Source organism: Centruroides sculpturatus, unplaced genomic scaffold (assembly GCF_000671375.1).
Source record: "Centruroides sculpturatus isolate CEXI.00-Female unplaced genomic scaffold, Cexi_2.0 scaffold36, whole genome shotgun sequence".
In the NCBI taxonomy this organism is placed as follows: Eukaryota; Metazoa; Arthropoda; class Arachnida; order Scorpiones; family Buthidae; genus Centruroides; species Centruroides sculpturatus.
In genome coordinates, this window is record NW_019384384.1 from 1,330,917 (window position 1) to 1,348,790 (window position 17,874).

Consider the following 17,874-nt stretch of genomic DNA (forward strand, 5'->3'; position numbering starts at 1 on the left):
TACACAGAGCCATAATCACAGATAAAACAATTTACCACAACAGACCCAGACATCACACTCATTGACAAACACAATAAAATTACATACATTATAGACATAGCCATTCCAAACACTCACAATGTACAAACACATGCACTTAAAAAATTAGCAAGTACACAGAACTTGCCCAGGAAATAAGGCATCTGTGGAGGATGGAAAGGGTGCTTATTGTACCTGTCGTTCTCTCCTGTACAAGTGTGATACCACACACACTACACAAAAGCCTGGGAACATTACAATTGAATAGAAATACATACATCACACTACAGAAGGCCACTATATTGAATACATGCCATATTGTTAGGAAATTCCTGAATACAGACACCGACAAACACATTTAATCTTAGTTCTGTTTTGGTTGCTATACCTTGACTCTGTATAGTACACAGCATAGTACACAGCCACCAGTGTAAACTGAATATAACCCACTAAACCCAAAATAATAATAATAATAATAATATAATTTTTACAACATTGATAAAAAATATTTTATTTCTATATTTAATGTATCATTAAGTTCTAAAAGTATTTTAATAATTAATGATACCTATATTTTTTATATATCCAAATAAGAATGAATTTTACAGAAATGTAAGAAAAAAAAAAAATTGTATATTTACATTGCATTTCACAATTTTAATGATAAATATTATATAACTCATATAAATGATTTACTTTCAATTCTTAAGAAGTAATAAGATGGTAATTATACCAATAAGCTTTAAGTGTGTGAAACGTTATATATTTTATTAATTTCATTAAATTTATTTATATAGAGTATATTAATAGCTGGTACAAATGAACAAAAAGAAAAGTATATTTCCAAATTAGCTAGTGGAGAATATATTTCTGCATTTTGTTTGACGGAATTAGATTCGTAAGTTTTCTATTTATTTCTTATATCTAAATTTAAGAAATAAAAATATTTAATTTTGTTGAGAATATAAACTATAAATTGACAATAATATAACAGCATAAAAACAAGATAATATAAAAAGAAACATATTTCTGAAGTTGATTTTGTTTTCCTACAATAAATTTTGTCCCAGATATTTTTGATTAGTTCTCCCACCTCCCAAAAAATACCTGGGGATTTTTCAACCTATCTGGACTCGATCCCAGGTCCCCCAGAGTGGTAGGCTACCACCTTGACTACTTGGCCACCTGGCCATTTGTATACTTGAGTTTAGTCAACCATTGGTAGGAAATAGTAGCTAGAGCAGGAGAAACTATTTACAGGCCAATTTATTATGTCATTCATCAAATCATTATTTTTTCACATTTCATTGTATATAATTTTTTTTTCTTTAAAATAATTAAATTCAAATTAATTATTGCTAATTTACTGAGTGGAATTCTTTTGGTTGCTTAAGCTGTAGTATGTTTCTTTATGTACTTGAAAGTTTTTTCAAGCTAAATTTATTATATCCATTTTTTATTCTCACTATAAATTTTAGTACAACTTTTTATAGAGAAATTTTAGATTAAAATATTCAGGTATCGTGGTATCTTTCTTATAAACGGAATCATAGTATGACATTTTAAAAAAGGGAAAGGTTGGACTATTTGTTTACTGACGTCACCATGCTAGTTATGTGGCCATCTCACTTTTGCCCTGAAATTCCACAGTAGATCTGCAAATGTTTTAATATAAATCAAACTGCATATCAGTGGCCATTTTGCTTAAGTGAATACAATAGGAGTGTCTTAAGGTAAAATTTATTCTTGTTTACATGACCAATAAAACAGGAAAACCCAACATTCCTAAATTTAGTGTATTATTTAAAGCAGGGGTGTCCAACCTTTTCGTTACTCTGGGCCGCATTGGAAGAAGTCAAGGAGTTTTGGGAGAAGTCAAGAAGTCAAGTTTATATAATATAATTGGAAGAAGTCAAGAAGTCAAGTTTATATAATATGTACTTGTGGCCCAATATACAAGTATATTTAAGGACTAATATGTCTAGATTATAATAATAAGTATTAAAACTTTATCACAAAAAAGGATATTTTAGAAAACTACTTTACAGATACTTTCAATTTTTACTTAGAAATAGATAAATTCATTTATTATAAATATAAAGAAACAAACAAAAATTTATTTGAAAAAAAACAAATATTTGTTTTATTTGGGTCTCTAATTAATAAAAATCGACGAAACACTTTTTTAAAGTGCATTTTTATTCAACTAATATATTTATGAATAATATGTAGCCCAAAAAGTAGGCAAAGCGCCAAATGATATTTTTTACATCAAACTGAAAAAAGTAGCCACATTCGGTGAAATGTAGCCAAATCCTGCGACTCTGGAAGGAATAATAAATAATGCTGGAGTTGTGACTCAAAGGATTATAGACCCAAATGCGAGGAAAAAANCACTTATATTCTGAAGGTAGCCACATAAATGAAGTTTATTTGTATATATATATATACTGGGTGGTTATAAAATAAGTATCTCTGTTTTGGAGATGTCAGTAGTTTGAAGGAATAACTCAAATGAAACCAAAATAATTGGTACACTTACTATTTAAGAAGAAAGAAGAAGATTGGAACAAGAAAAAAAGTAGTTAAAAAATTGCTGCTAGAGAGCACTATAAAGTTTCAAATATAATGTGTGCAAGAAGAAATAATTAAGGTGCAAAAACTGATGACATACCAGTATTTATTGAAAAATGTCACAGTTAATGTTCTTACACTGTCACATGGTGTTGACAATTCAGTTCAGGTTCTACAATACCAGTATGTGCATTGTACTGAACTACAGTACATACTGGAATTCCAGGTGGTGCATGGCGTGCTCAACTGTGGAATGTAATGCATCAGGAGTGATGCTCTGCACTTGTGATATGCTATCTTTTAAAGCACTTAGGCTTGAGACACCTCCATGGTACACTTTTGATTACAACAGCAATTGAAATGACAGGCTCCGCAGCACACTCTATTAGCAATTTTTTTTCTTGTTCCATTCTTCTTTCCCCTTATTAAATAGTAAGTGTACTAATTTTGGTTTCATTTGGGTTATTCTTTCAAGCTACTGACAGCTCTAAATACAAATACTTATTTTATAATACATATATATAGGTCTTGGACAAAACTATTGGTATATATTTTAAAATTACAGTATAGTATATTATTTATTTATTTTGAAGAATAGATAGAAATTTTATCATAATTTTGCTGAATTTTTTTGCAAATAGAGGCTATGATCCTGCTTCAGTATCAATATTAGCAGAATTTTATGAAGACAGAAAAAAGCTTGTTTTAAATGGAAAAAAAGTTTGGGTTACTAATGGAAATATTGCTGATATTTTCATTGTTGTTGCAAAAATTCCATCACCTGAAAAACATGTAAGATATTTTATTTTATATATTCAATTTTCAACATTAGATAAGAATTCATAAAATTAAAATTTGATTATTATATTATATTGTATAATAATAGCTAAAATTATTGTAACATTCCAGTAGTAAACTGGAGATTAAATCAAGTTGGAATTAATTTAAGTGGGCAGAAGCTTTCAAAAATTATGTACTAAAGCAACCACTTTGATTTTATACAATTAAAAAATAGAAAAAAAGAGAAAAGATGAAGACAAAGAAACAAGAAGTGTGATACAAATATTAGGTGTTATTGGTGATTATAATAATCTGATATACAGTATATTCATTTCCTTATATCACAATTAAAATTATATCAAATTTCTTGGAATACTAAAATAAAAAAAAAGTGATATCTGTAAATTATCATTGATATATCACTTTGTAGTAGTATTGACAGTAAGTAGTATATTTTAAGTCTTGTTATATTTTCTCATTGCAACTTGAGCACTGTTAACTTGAGATCAGTGGAGATTTTACTTCTAATTTGAAAGAAAATATTCTTCAAGAGTTTGTTCTATGCCAAAGAAACAGCTTTGTTTTGTTTCTGTCTTTTTGTGAACATACATTTTGTTTTATTTGTTTTTTTTAGCCATCTTGTTACAATTAAGAAATAAAGAAAAAAGAAAAGATATATTTCTTTTATTAGTTCTTCAGTTTATCAAATATCAAATGCTTTTCATATTTAGTGATGAATTAAACTCTCTTGCTAGTTGTCTAATTAAGCAACTATCTCATATTCTATTTGTGAGATAAATGTTAGAATTAACTTTCTATCTTTTATCAAATAGCAAGATAAATATTCTTCTTTTGCCATTATATTGTAAGATCTTATGGAACCTTACAATATAAGAAATACATTCAAACTATTTTATGAACAACTGACCTAATGCAAATGAAAATTACTATTTCCTGCCTATTATATATACTAAACAGTTGGTGCAGTAACTAAATTATATTATACAACATTTCTTTAAGGACAGCTGGATGGACAAGTTGTTAAGGTGGACCCAGAAACAAATCTCAATGGGTCTAAAAACTCCAGGAATTTTATGCAAATGGTTTGTTCTAGATATGTCAGGTCCTGTCCTTCACCACCTGTCTGCCCTGTTGTGTGCCTTACCAAATCCATGGTGATCTTGATTTAAAAAATCTGCTTAGTGCTAACAGGGCAGAAAGAATTAAAAAAAAAACTTATTTATTTTAAAGCAGTAGTTCTTCAGATTCCCAAATGTAATGCAATAATTTTGGCCACTACTGTAATAATAGTTTGTAAACATTTTTTATTTTAATTAATTAAAATATCTATAACCATAAGGTTTATAATAAGGAATAGTAAGGGCTTATCACACCAATGATAATGGGCACAAATGCTCAAGAATCAAAGTAAAAACATTTAATAAAACAAAAAGGATATACAATAAGATGATTACATAAGTATAAAAAACTGTAAAAATCCAAAATGCATTTCAGTTGGTAATAGCGAGAGGTCTTAGTATACTTAAAAATTATACAAGGTGAAAAAATATTAAATCTAAAATTAAACTTAAAACTATGCCTAAAGCTATACAATATAAAGATGAAACCATCGCCATGACTGTATGAGCAGTAAGCATTATCAATGTAGCCTTTACTATTCAATAAGCCCTTACTATTATCTGCCGTATGGTTATAGATATTTTAATTAATTTAATTATACTTAGGGCTAAAAGCGATTTCTGTAATAATTTTTTATTTTATTTTTTATTAAGAACCAATTATTTCTAAATTTATTTGAAAATTTTATAATTATATTAATTATACACATAACAATTAATATATACATTATAGATAAAACTAAGCTATATAATATTTTAAAATGTTATTTATAATAGTCTGAAAGCATTGGGTTAATTATTGTTGAAAAAAACTCAGAAGGTATTACTCTTGGAACTCCTGAGAAAAGTCTTGGTCTTACTGGTTGCAACAGTAAGTTTTGACATTTTTTAAAAACTATGTTATTAATTATCATAATAAAATTGTAATATATTTTAATATTTATTTAAGTAGCTTTTTTAATTTAAAAAAATTACTTATTACTCTTTACTCTTCTGGCATATTATAGTATATAAGAACATTATGATTTTAATCTATATAAAATATTAATTATATAAGACTAAAGTGTTGTAAATAGATAAATTTTATCATTATAAAAATATTCATAAAAAATAATTTAATATTTAGAGAACACTATGTTATAAGATACTGATCAGTTTTAAAATAGTAGCATAAACAATTTTTTATATACAGGATGAGACTGCTATTGAGCAGTGACACTTTATTTGGTCTACTCTGTATATGATCCTTTTAAATGATTATAGTTTGTCATCAGAATGCCAATCAAAATTATAAAGGTTAGTCAAAAAGTAAGAAACTGAACACTAGAAGAATCATTATTTTTGTATATGATTTCAGTATCATTTTGTGAAGACAGCTATGACATTGTGTCAACAAAGTGCTGCCATTGCAGTTGTAACACACCAATATTTCTGTTATAATTGATAATAAGATGGGATAGGATTCTGAAAATGTAATTATATCTATTTCAAAAATGAAGAAAAACAAGTCTATTTCATTTGTATGAAATTTATATATATAAACTAGCTGTTACCCGTGGCTTCGCTCGTGCGGATTTTGCAAGCAAATCCTATTTACATTCAATATTTCAACAACCATAGTAATTGTTATGTAAAACCTATCGCTGAGAATGATGAGAATTGCTGAGAATCAAACAAACTGTTTTTAATTTGATAAATTTTCTGGAACATCTATAATCGTTCTATAATCAAACCAATATGAAAAAAGAAATTTGAATTTAAAACAGTTTGAACATTTGGTTAAAAAGATCGAAATATATAAAAATTATTTATAACAGTGTCTAAAATGTTATCAATTTAATACTCCTAAGTACTCAATGAAGACTAAACGTAATTAATAACAAATAATCGCATCTAAAATAGTACAGTATAAGCCATTCTTCAGGTTAAGACTTAATGCTCTCCCTCTCCCTCCGTGGGGGAATTTCGAAAAATCCCTTCTTAGTGTGCGTTTTCGTGACGTACCCTAACTGTGTACCAAATTTCACCTCTAGGTTCTGGAACTTTTTAGAAGAATTATGGAAGCTAGATTAAGCTAGTTAAGAATTATGAAAATGTCTTCTGAAATGAGTTAAGTGAGTCATGTTGGAAAAAATTGAGAAACATTAATATAAATCAGTTATATATAAACAAATATCATGAAACCTGATAAGTCAAACAATTACTGGATTACATTGGGCTACTTTTCTGTGATTGTATTTAATTAATTACTAAATACTTTGTCACTAGAGGGAGGCATTAGGCACCATCTCTTATTAAACTTAATAATTATAATTAAATTAATATTTTAAAAATAATTTAGAATATTCAGGAAGAAAAGAATCAGCCCAGAACCTGCAACTCTTGCTCTAGATGCCTCCCTCTAGTGACAAATTATTTAGTAATTGATTAAATATAATCACAGAAAAGTAGCCCAATATAATCCAGTGGTTGCTTGGCTTTATAAATCAGTTTGCATTACTTATGAATCAATATCGTTTACATCCCTTAAAAAATCTTACAAATTCATTTACTGTTATGTAATATGTAGAGATTTAAAACTTGCAAATTTTTATATTAAATTGAGAAACTGATGAAAATTTAATAATTTTTTTATAGTATGTTCAGTGGAATTCAAAGAAACTATAGTTCCTGCAGAAAATATAATTAAATCTGATGATGGATCAATTGAGGTATTTATTAATTATTATAGAAATTATATATTTATGGTTTTTAGATAATTTAAAATTATTTATTATAATATCAGTTATTTATTTCTTTTTTATCATTATTAATGATTTTCTTTAAAAATATATTTTGTCATAAAACTAATAAGGTCAGAGCATTCCACATAATAATTTAAAGATTCTTATTTAATTTAATATTTGGAATGTGAAGAATACAGTTCCAATTTATAATACACATGCACCTGCCATAACAAACTTTTTCGAGAGAGAGAAGGGGACACTCACAATGTATCTGTCATTTAAAGAATGCTTTATTTTCATAGAAAAAGAGGTTATTCTGAAAATCTGGAAACTATCTGGAATGTTTTTGTTAGTCATTGAGGTCAATAATGAAAAACAAAATGACTAATGTTAGAACTATAGGATTTTACAGGCTATTAGATAAGGATCCATTCAGTCCTTTGATCTGCAAGATCTGACTCCTGGGATAAGATTGTGAGATTAACAGTGGGTCACTGGTTAATCCCCAAATGACCACTTACTCTGCACGGGTTGATGAAACCTGATCTCGGAGTCGTTGGATGGCTAGGAGGGCAAATTGAGTGGGGAGGGGGTGAGGAAGCTGGCAGGTGTCCTTAAATGACAGGAGACAGGTTCAACGAAATAACAAAGCATTTATTGAATAACTAAATCTAAATTACAGGAGGCGAACTTACTACTAAGGTTAAATGTGGTTATATTAAAATATTTACAAAATATGGCGACTACTTTCGTAGCTATGTTGCTGACCTAATTTCTAGTTCAAGAGAGAGCACTTTTACAAATTCTAGATCCCCTAAATACCTCTCGGCGTAATGGAGCGTTGGCGCAATCGTCTATATGGAAGAGGTAGGAGTCCTTGGTATCTTCTATTCGATGTCCTCTCTCTGTAGCTGGATCGGGTCCGCTGTATGGAGGTTTGGGAGACTTCCGGTTAAATTTCAGTGGGTTATAACTCGCTTCCGACTTGTTATTTCCGAAAAGTTTTGGGTGTCTCTTAGAAGATACCAAACGTGACTTTTTCCGAAAATTTCATGCTAATATCTCCAATAGTTTTTAAATTATCGCTGTTCTACAAAATTTTGGAATTTCAACACTACTGTTCCATTGCCGGTAGTCATAGCAATGCTCAATGACTTTTTCTACAGGAAAGTTCTAGAACTTTTTCCGGAAGTTACATTTTCTCTGTTAACTTTTTTTTTTAATTTTAAAATCTATTATTTTGATTGGTATGGAATCTGAGGTCAAAACATTTCACGACACTGCCTATGGCATTATCGATGAGATTAAACAATATTCCAAGCATAACCCGAAGGCCAAATTAGGAGTGGAATGTCACTTAACGTATGTACTGACACAATTCATCAGAGTAGTAGAACTGGCGGAAAGTACTTTTAAGAAAAACAATCTAAATGATTATATTGAACAGACACTCTCAGGATTAGCTACTAAAAATGATTTAAAGAAATTCAAAGATGCTCATGTTGATGAAACTACAAAAATCCTAATGGATATTCAACAAACAGTACAAAATCAGAGGAAAACCTCTTTTGATGATCTAACTAGTGAAAAAGTTCCTAGCATTCCTAGCTATAAAGATATCTTACAAAAAGGAATAAAACAAACTAAAATTATAGACGAACAACCTCTACCTGCATATACTGTATTAGTATATAGTGATAATAATAGAGCCACTTCTGATGAAACAAAAAGTACTTTAACTAGTAACGTGAGACCTGATAAGCTTGGTGTAGGCATACGTCGATTAAGGAAAATTAGGAATGGTGGAATTGCAGTAGATTTAAACCATAAGAGTGAGGTAAACTACTTTAAAGAGAATGCCGAACAAGTTCCAGGTTTAGTATCACGTTTGCCAAAAAAGAGACTACCATTAGTCAAAATTGCTTCCGTTCCGAAAACCATTAATAAAGAGGACCTTGCATTAGACATTTTTGAGCAAAACCCGTACATTTTCCCCACCTATACTGAACGCACTTTTGTTGAAAACGTTAACATAAGGTTTCCGCTTAACCAAAAAAATGAAAATCATATTTCCTGGATTATTGAAGTATCTCCACAAATTAGAGAAAATATGATAAAAGCGGGAAAAATCCATCTTCTTTGGACAACCTGTCCTGTCTTTGACTTTCTCCCTATAACACAGTGCTATCGCTGTTTATCATTTGGACATTTTGCGAAAAATTGTTCTTTAAAAGAAAATGTGTGTAGCCATTGTAACGGAAATTATTTATACAAAGATTGCCAAAACAAACATGACTCACCGAAGTGTGCTAACTGCTTAAAAGAAAACAGAGTACAGAATTGTCACAACACAATGGATAAAACTTGCCCAGTGTATCTAAGAGAAAAAACTAAATTCCAACAAAGAACTGACTACGTAATACAGTGATCTGCGAGGCTACTTCACAACTCAACGATTAACCGGTGTCTGGAGATTGTGGTCTGACATTTGTATTTTGGAACTGTAGAATGTATATCGCTGTATAATATTTGATTATTGTATAATTTTAATTAATGATCTTAGTTCTTTCTAATAATTGTTACTAAGAACCATACATTTTGTCATATAAATTATATGTACTGTACTTAGCATACTTTGAATTTCCTTTATTGTTTGTACTTTGGTGTCATTGACACACTTTTAATGTCAAGTATTTCTCTCTGATTGGCAAGTTGCTGATTATTGTACTTATTTATTGTGTCTTATGTATTGTATAATCGAGTATATGTATTTGATAATAATGATGAACTTTACATGTTTTTCAATACTAACAGCAGCTTGTCATGAATTTGTACATAGTTGTATATAGATCAGTTAACTTGTTTTGTTTTTATTTTGATTTTCATGTTATTAATGTACTATTTTATGTATTTTATTTCTTATGTTATCTTAATTCTTCATCATTAGAGTTATGTGTACAACATCTATACCTGAGCATTGTAATTTCTTTGTGTACAACCGGTAATGCAACAAAGTGGGGCCGGTCTGTATATATATATATATATATATTATATATGTACAATAAAATAATGAATGAATGAATGAATGAAGGTTTGGGAGTCGAGGTGGCACTACACCAAGTATAACTTCCTGTGACGAATTGCCCGAGCTTCCGGAGATTTGAGCTTTTATATCATTCGCGTGGGAAAACTGACACGTGATTGACTTTTGTTGACGATGACGGTGCATTCTTCACACCTAAGTGTAAACTTTCCAGCTAGTTGTTATACAATCGGTGAAATCCGATCTAGTTCAAATTCTTCGGGTTTTTTCTAAGGATATTTTCAACTAACAGAAAATTTAGATTTTTATGAGTCCCGTAAAAATCTGCGGCTCACAAGATCATTCACACACAATTCTTGCAGATATTATGATCAAATGCAGATGATTCTTACAGGTATCTCAGACACAATGATTAATGTAATATTGTACTAATCATTACAATCAAGTTGTGCAATATTATGGTCTCAGCTCTGCAATTTCTGGAATTAGGAGTTTATTTTTTATAATATGATTTTTCAATAGCATCTTTATGTCTTTTATATATTTCATGTAAATACGTAAATAAAGTCAATTAGTTTTAATTCATTAGCTGTCTAAACTGCTCAAGTCAAATTCTTCTTTGCTTTTTTTTTTTTCTGTATCAAAGCGACACTGGCCAGAAAGAACTTAGCAAAATTTCATTTTTTTTAATGTCGTCTTACCATTATGTTTTGATTACAAAAAGAATAAATAACAGAATTAAAAAAGGCATAAATGGTTTTTCTTACATTATTATTGAATAGCAAAAATGATATTTTTGTACAGAAATAATTTTTAATATTTTATCTTATCTTTTTGAGTTTTGATTATTGAAAATGTTTAAATATTTTAACAAAAGTTGTAGAAAATTAATAAATATTACTTAATTTATTAATTTTCTACAACTTTTGAAATCTGTTTTAATTTTCTTCTGAAATCTTCTTTAATAAACTTCTGAAATCTGTTTTAATTTTCAAAGGATTATATTAAGTGTGAGGTTCTGGACAGGTCTGAACCCTCACTAAAATTCATGTTAAAATAATTTTGTTTTAAAGAAAAAATATAGTAGTTAGAAATAGATTTTTATTTTATGAAAACGCGATGCTAACTTTTAAACAATAGAAGAATGTAAGTCCGTCAACCATTTCCAGTTGGAGATCGAATTAAACTTTGATTTTGACCTTTCCTGCACCCGTGAAAGGTTTCAAATTATCATCAGGTGACAAGAAGAGACCAATCGGAAAGGGGAATTGAAGGAAAACAGATAAAACCCAGAAATTCAAGGACGCAACGGCTTCTTCTTTGAAAGTTCCAAGTGACGGATCTATTGTTGTGTGTGGGTCTCACACCCATCTTCGTCTCCATCTCCCGACCTCAGATCAACATCTTTCCATCAACAGAAGTCAACTGCATCGTCCCAGAGTTGTCGAGACGTGATGGAATTGTTCATTTGCGAACAAGGAACACTCCTTCAAAATGGGACTATCTTGGAAAGGAGAGGAAGACCCAGAGGCCGCAGCCAGCGTAGAACTTCCAAGATTGCTGAAATCTTGTAAGCTTCTTTCGTGTTTAATAAACGGGTTGTGTTGTTTGTAAACGAGGCATCTATCTCTGACTCAACTGCTTCCACATGCCGTTGATTGTTACCGCTCGGCAGTTCAAATGGCAAGGGAGATGATGACGATATATACCACATATTATCATTCATTGAGTTTTTTTTAAATTTCTCCCCACTCAGCCCCACATAAGTTTATGTAAATTAATAGAGGAATTCCATAGATATACACAGTAGAGTCAACAAACACTATACAACAAAAGTATCTAAGAAATAATAAGAAAAAGACAGCTGTCTATTGGTACTACTTTGACTTTAATAACAGAAAAATTTGCTAGTACTTTCAACATTGCATTAATGTTATATTCAGGCTATGTAGTTCAAACATAGAACACACACAGTTACAGAAACTCTTGTTCTAAAAACTGATTCAAGAATAGAATATAAAATTTAAAACAGCAGACTTAATTAATATACAAAGAACTACAATGTTGAAAGCACTAGTGAGTTTTTCTGTGTTAATAAGGTTAAAGTAACACTGACAGACAGTTGTCTTTTCTTATTATCTCTTAAACTGACTTTTGATGTTGCCTAGCAAGGGTTGTAATTGTAAGCATGCTTGTGTTTGAACATTTTTTAGATTTATCAGTACTTGTTTAATATAGATTAGAACACAAAATGTCAAAATATTGGAATATGTAGGTTGTGCTGTCAGAATTCTGAAAAGACACATCACAAATAGCAAATAAACATTAAAATCTGTCAAACTTGGTAAAAGCTATATCAAAACATGATTAAATGTTTTAAGAAGTATATGGCAATGACACCATGAACATAAGTGTATGAATAGCATAAGTGTTTTAAAGAAATCTGTGAATCAGCAGAGGTCATTCCCCATCCAGGTAGCCCAAATTCAGCAAGAAATTAAGAAATGATTTTCTGAATTTATAAAGATATCAAAAGAGACTGTAGACCAGAAGTCGCAAACTGGCGGCCCTTGGGCTGGATACAGCCTGTTAAGTCTTCCTATCTGGCTCATGGCCTTGATGATTTCTTTTCTAAAAATCAATGTTTCTAACATTTTGCAGGGATTAAAACAGAAACGATTCAAACTTCTAACTGTTTACATAAGTCGTAAAGGTCTGGCAACAAAAGGGTCTTTGTTAGAGCCTTTTTTTTTTAGTTTACAGTTTGTTTTGGTTTACCAAATAATAATGAATATGGACCACAACTGATATACATCTATTTGAATGGCCCTTTGCTGTGTTTGAATTTGAAATCCCTACTGTAGACAATCAATAGATGACCTGGTTGATGTTTTAGGAATGTCATGCTCAGTTAACTCTGCAAGACATTTTTTGTGACAGCTTAAAAATGCATTATAGCTGTTCTGACATTGTTCTAAGGAAGTTAACAGATGAGCAAAGTGAACAAGAACTCATCAGTAGAGAACATATTGATGATAGTAGATAAAGACCCAAGTATCTTAAACAGAGTGATCACTGGTGATGAAGTCTAATGTTTCTTGTGTTACCTGCAAATGCTGATTACCACATTGATAAAGTACATCAATGTGGTAATCAGCATTTTCTGCCTTGGTAAAGATACCAAGGCGGAAAATGCTGACTACCATGTTGATGAGGGATCCAAGGAAAAGATAATGGTTGTAGCTTCTTCTTATATGAAAGGCCTGGTGTGTTACAAGTTTGTTCCCTACAGTAGACATATTAACAAGGAGTTCTATCACATGTTGAAATTTTTTTTCGTGTGTAGCCACCATGTTGAATTTTTGTCGATGTTAAGCCTAATAAAAAAATTTTTTTTTATAAATAATAATCATGGCTACTGTATTGTTAAAAATTAATTTTTTATTTTGCACAAACAAAATAAATATATTGAAAAGTATAAAAACAAAAAACATTTTATTTCAAAAGTTCATTTTCATATAAAAATTATGATGCATAGTGACATCTAGTATCAAAAATGTTCTGATGCAGAGACAAATATATTCAGGGTCACCAGGGCAGGTCAAATGTGGTCAACACGAAAATATTCAGGACAATGCAGAACAGGTTAATGTGTCTACTATAGGGAACACATTAACATTGGCATCTAATTGCCTTTGTGGCACAGTAAGACAAAAGCAGTTACAGTTCTGGTAGGCAAAAACCTAGGTTCTCCATCATAACAACATCCTAGCATATTGTGTTCTCCTAGTTAGTGAACACCTGGCCAAACACCAGATATTTACATTTCCATAATCCTTACTCACTGGACTTTACTTCTATAGACTTTCAAGTCTTTCGCAAATGAAAGCTCTACTTGAAGGTACATTAAAATCATCAGGAAAAATGAAAAGTGCTCCAATGATTGTACTCAAGGTGATAATACAGAATGGCAGTAAAACTGTTTTAATAAGTAATACAAACATTGAAGAAGTGTATAGCTAGGAAAGGTGTTTCTTCTGAAGATGATCTGCAAACACTTGTTTTATTAATGTAATAAAAGTTATATTAAAAGCTTAGTTTATTTTTTACTCTGTCACATATACGTCATATAGATTATCTTATAAATTTTTGGAAATACAATAGAAATGTTTTTAACTGATTACCATTTACTGACTTACTTGATTAACTAAATTTCTTACTCCATTAATCCTAGTGATAATAAGATTAATATTACTGAGATGATGAATACAGTGGATGATCGGTTAACGAACAGTTCAGATAGCGAACAAATCGGATAACTAACACTTTTGGGAAAGATTTTTATGATCGGACAATGAATACATGTTCAGTTAATGAACCCTTTACTGAACAAACATAAAAAGAAGCGACAGAAAATAAAAAAAACCGATTGATTTTCCCGTGTCTTCGAGTAACAATTCGAAACCTTTCAGAGCGCGGGAAACTTCAACATCAACGTCAACCTGATACCGATCGGATAGTATAATATTCCTCCAAATTTTGAAACTCTCCCTTGTAATTCCAGATTTTTGTTTACCTTTCTGACAAATAATTTTTTATAGTATTTGCGAGACTGTTGGACATGCACTTGTTAAGTTGTGCATCAGGGTTTATTTACAAAAGGTGAAAGTTTAATTGTCTCATTGGATATTCGTTAACGTTTTAATACTAAATTTCAAATTTCATCCGGGCCTTGCATTTAAATAATTTTTTGTGGGCTAGTTGATTTCTGTTCTCTGAATTTTTGTAAGTGCTTTTCTGAACTTTTTATTTAAAAAAGAAACTGATAATATTATGGAGCTTAAAAAGAGGAGTGTCAAGAACCATGCTCACCGTAGAAACCAAGCAAGAGATAATAGCCAAGGTAGAAAGTGGGCACAAGATGTCTAATATTGCTAGGCAGAATGGCTTGAACAGGTCTACAGTAGGCACAATCTTAGCTATGAAAGATATATCAAGAAGTCTCAAGCTGCTAATGAAGTCATGAAAATCACATCTGAGAAATAAAGAGAATTTTAGAGCTCATAATAGAGCTGAAACTGATCTGACGACAGAAGAACTCCAAGAACTCTCAAATGAAGAATACCAAGAAACTCAGCGAGATGTGTTTTCTTTTGAAAAAGAGGAAAACGAAAGAAGACCAATGTCAACATCTACTACTAAAGATCTTTTGAAGAAGTGGGAGAATGTCAAAACAATGTTCATCCAAGTGGCATCCAAACCAGAATAAGGTTAATGGAGTTGTCAATCTCTACAATTACAATACTATTAATTACTTCTGAAAAATCCTGATGAAAAGAGAAAAACAATCGACATTGGACAGATTCTTTAACCCCCACAAGCGGAAAAAACATGACNGCACAAGATGTCTAATATTGCTAGGCAGAATGGCTTGAACAGGTCTACAGTAGGCACAATCTTAGCTATGAAAGATATATCAAGAAGTCTCAAGCTGCTAATGAAGTCATGAAAATCACATCTGAGAAATAAAGAGAATTTTAGAGCTCATAATAGAGCTGAAACTGATCTGACGACAGAAGAACTCCAAGAACTCTCAAATGAAGAATACCAAGAAACTCAGCGAGATGTGTTTTCTTTTGAAAAAGAGGAAAACGAAAGAAGACCAATGTCAACATCTACTACTAAAGATCTTTTGAAGAAGTGGGAGAATGTCAAAACAATGTTCATCCAAGTGGCATCCAAACCAGAATAAGGTTAATGGAGTTGTCAATCTCTACAATTACAATACTATTAATTACTTCTGAAAAATCCTGATGAAAAGAGAAAAACAATCGACATTGGACAGATTCTTTAACCCCCACAAGCGGAAAAAACATGACTAATAAAAATGCAAGACTACATATATATGTATTTTTACTATTACATATAAATAAACGTAGTAAAAAAGAATATATTTTTTACTTTTTGGAGTCTTCGAAATGAATTAATCAAATGCCCATAAAAACCTATGGTAAATCGATAATCGGTTAACGAACAATTTGGATAATGAACAAAGTCTTGGAACGGATTATGTTCGTTAACCGATCACCCACTGTATATTAATATAGATGATAAATAAGATGATTTGCATAAAATTTAAAGTTGTTGAGGTAAAATTAATTTTTCATTTTTGATCAATAGCTGTTGCAATTAACATAACTTCTCCAATAAAATAAAATTTAAAATTATAAATTTTGTGAAATGAATTTACTGTTTCATGGTTCATTTATTAAAGATTTCATTTTATTAAATATATTTTTTTATGGGGAAATTAAAAAGCAAATGTACTGTAAAGTATTACAGCTAAGTACTCTGTTTTTTGAAAACATTTATACATGTAATGAATGACAGTGGATGTTACATCATTAGAAACAATATTATAATATGAATCAGTGCTTTCTAACTGAAAATTTTTTGTAAAACTTCAGTTTAACAGATATTTTTCTATTTTAAAGTTTCTAATATATTTAACATGATGACTTAATTGTCAAAGTTTTAAGGCATTAGCCTGCTACTCTGGGGACCCAGAATCAAAACCAGGAAAAGCAACTCTGCAGGAATTTTTCATGGGTGATCTGTTCTGGATATGTTGTGCCCCTCATGTAAGAATGATCATTTAATGTATCTTTTAATTTTGTTATTTAACTTACCTTTACTTCAGGTACAAGGATAAAATAGCACCAAGGGACATCCAGAAGAGAGAAATATTACCAAGCTCCTTATGGTCAGTCACCTCCAGTATAGGAGACTTGAGGTGTAATTTAATTTACTAATTCAGAACTAAACTACATTATTTACATAAAATAAGTATAGAAAAATGATAAAATTAACATATAAAAATTGAAGTTCGACAGAAAAATACTATGCCTAAAAGAAAATTCATAATTTACATAATTATTACAAGAGAAGATAAACTGCAATATTATACTAGCAACAAAAGCTAAAAAATCCTGTCCAAATATATATATATATATTTGAGTTTCCAAAGAGAGAGAAAGAGATCTTGATCTTCAGACATGGAGATGGTCAAAAGAAGAACAAAAGTGACCAAAAACCTCCTTGAAACTGGCTCAGATTTAGTTTTTAAAGATGGCTAATCAGTAGGAACTAAGCTGGAGCAGCTGAATAAATGGGCCTGTTTTCAATCTGACCACTTCCCAAAATACTATAGATCCAAATTTAGGTATTTTTGTGTTTTATTGATATTGATATGAGTGATTGGCAGAAAAATTCTAGGTGATAGGTAAATTCTCAGAGGATATTTTTGACATTCTCTTAAGAATTTACCTAATTATTCTCTTTCATTGACAGATATATTGTATTTTCTCTCTCTCTCTCTCTCTCTCTTTCTCTCCCCCTCCCTCACAAAAGTTTTTATTGCAGGTGCACATACATTGTAAATTGGCATGTAGTTTCAATTTCCACATTCTCAAAATAAAATGTAAATATTTAATTGCAACTATTGCAAAATATTTAATTGTAAATATTTAATTAACAAGATTGATAATGAAGAACAAATGCACAAAATTTAATTATAAATAAAAAAATAATTTTC

General features: G+C 30.3%; 2 protein-coding genes across 3 annotated transcripts in view; both read left to right on the forward strand.

Annotated features, from left to right (window-relative positions):
* Nucleotides 1-17,874, forward strand: part of LOC111618006 (acyl-CoA dehydrogenase family member 9, mitochondrial-like) — a 55,962-nt gene that overhangs the window by 3,595 nt on the left and 34,493 nt on the right. For both annotated transcript variants that reach the window (XM_023359423.1, XM_023359424.1), the window contains exons 2-5: nt 816-916; nt 3,234-3,384; nt 5,289-5,382; nt 7,149-7,222. In XM_023359423.1, the coding sequence (XP_023215191.1) occupies nt 816-916; nt 3,234-3,384; nt 5,289-5,382; nt 7,149-7,222 (420 nt within the window). The remainder of the gene's footprint in view (nt 1-815; nt 917-3,233; nt 3,385-5,288; nt 5,383-7,148; nt 7,223-17,874) is intronic.
* On the forward strand, nt 7,367-10,206 carry LOC111618007. The gene has a single exon (XM_023359425.1). The coding sequence runs from the start codon at nt 8,487-8,489 to the stop codon at nt 9,663-9,665; it is 1,179 nt and encodes a 392-aa protein (XP_023215193.1). The 5' UTR covers nt 7,367-8,486; the 3' UTR covers nt 9,666-10,206.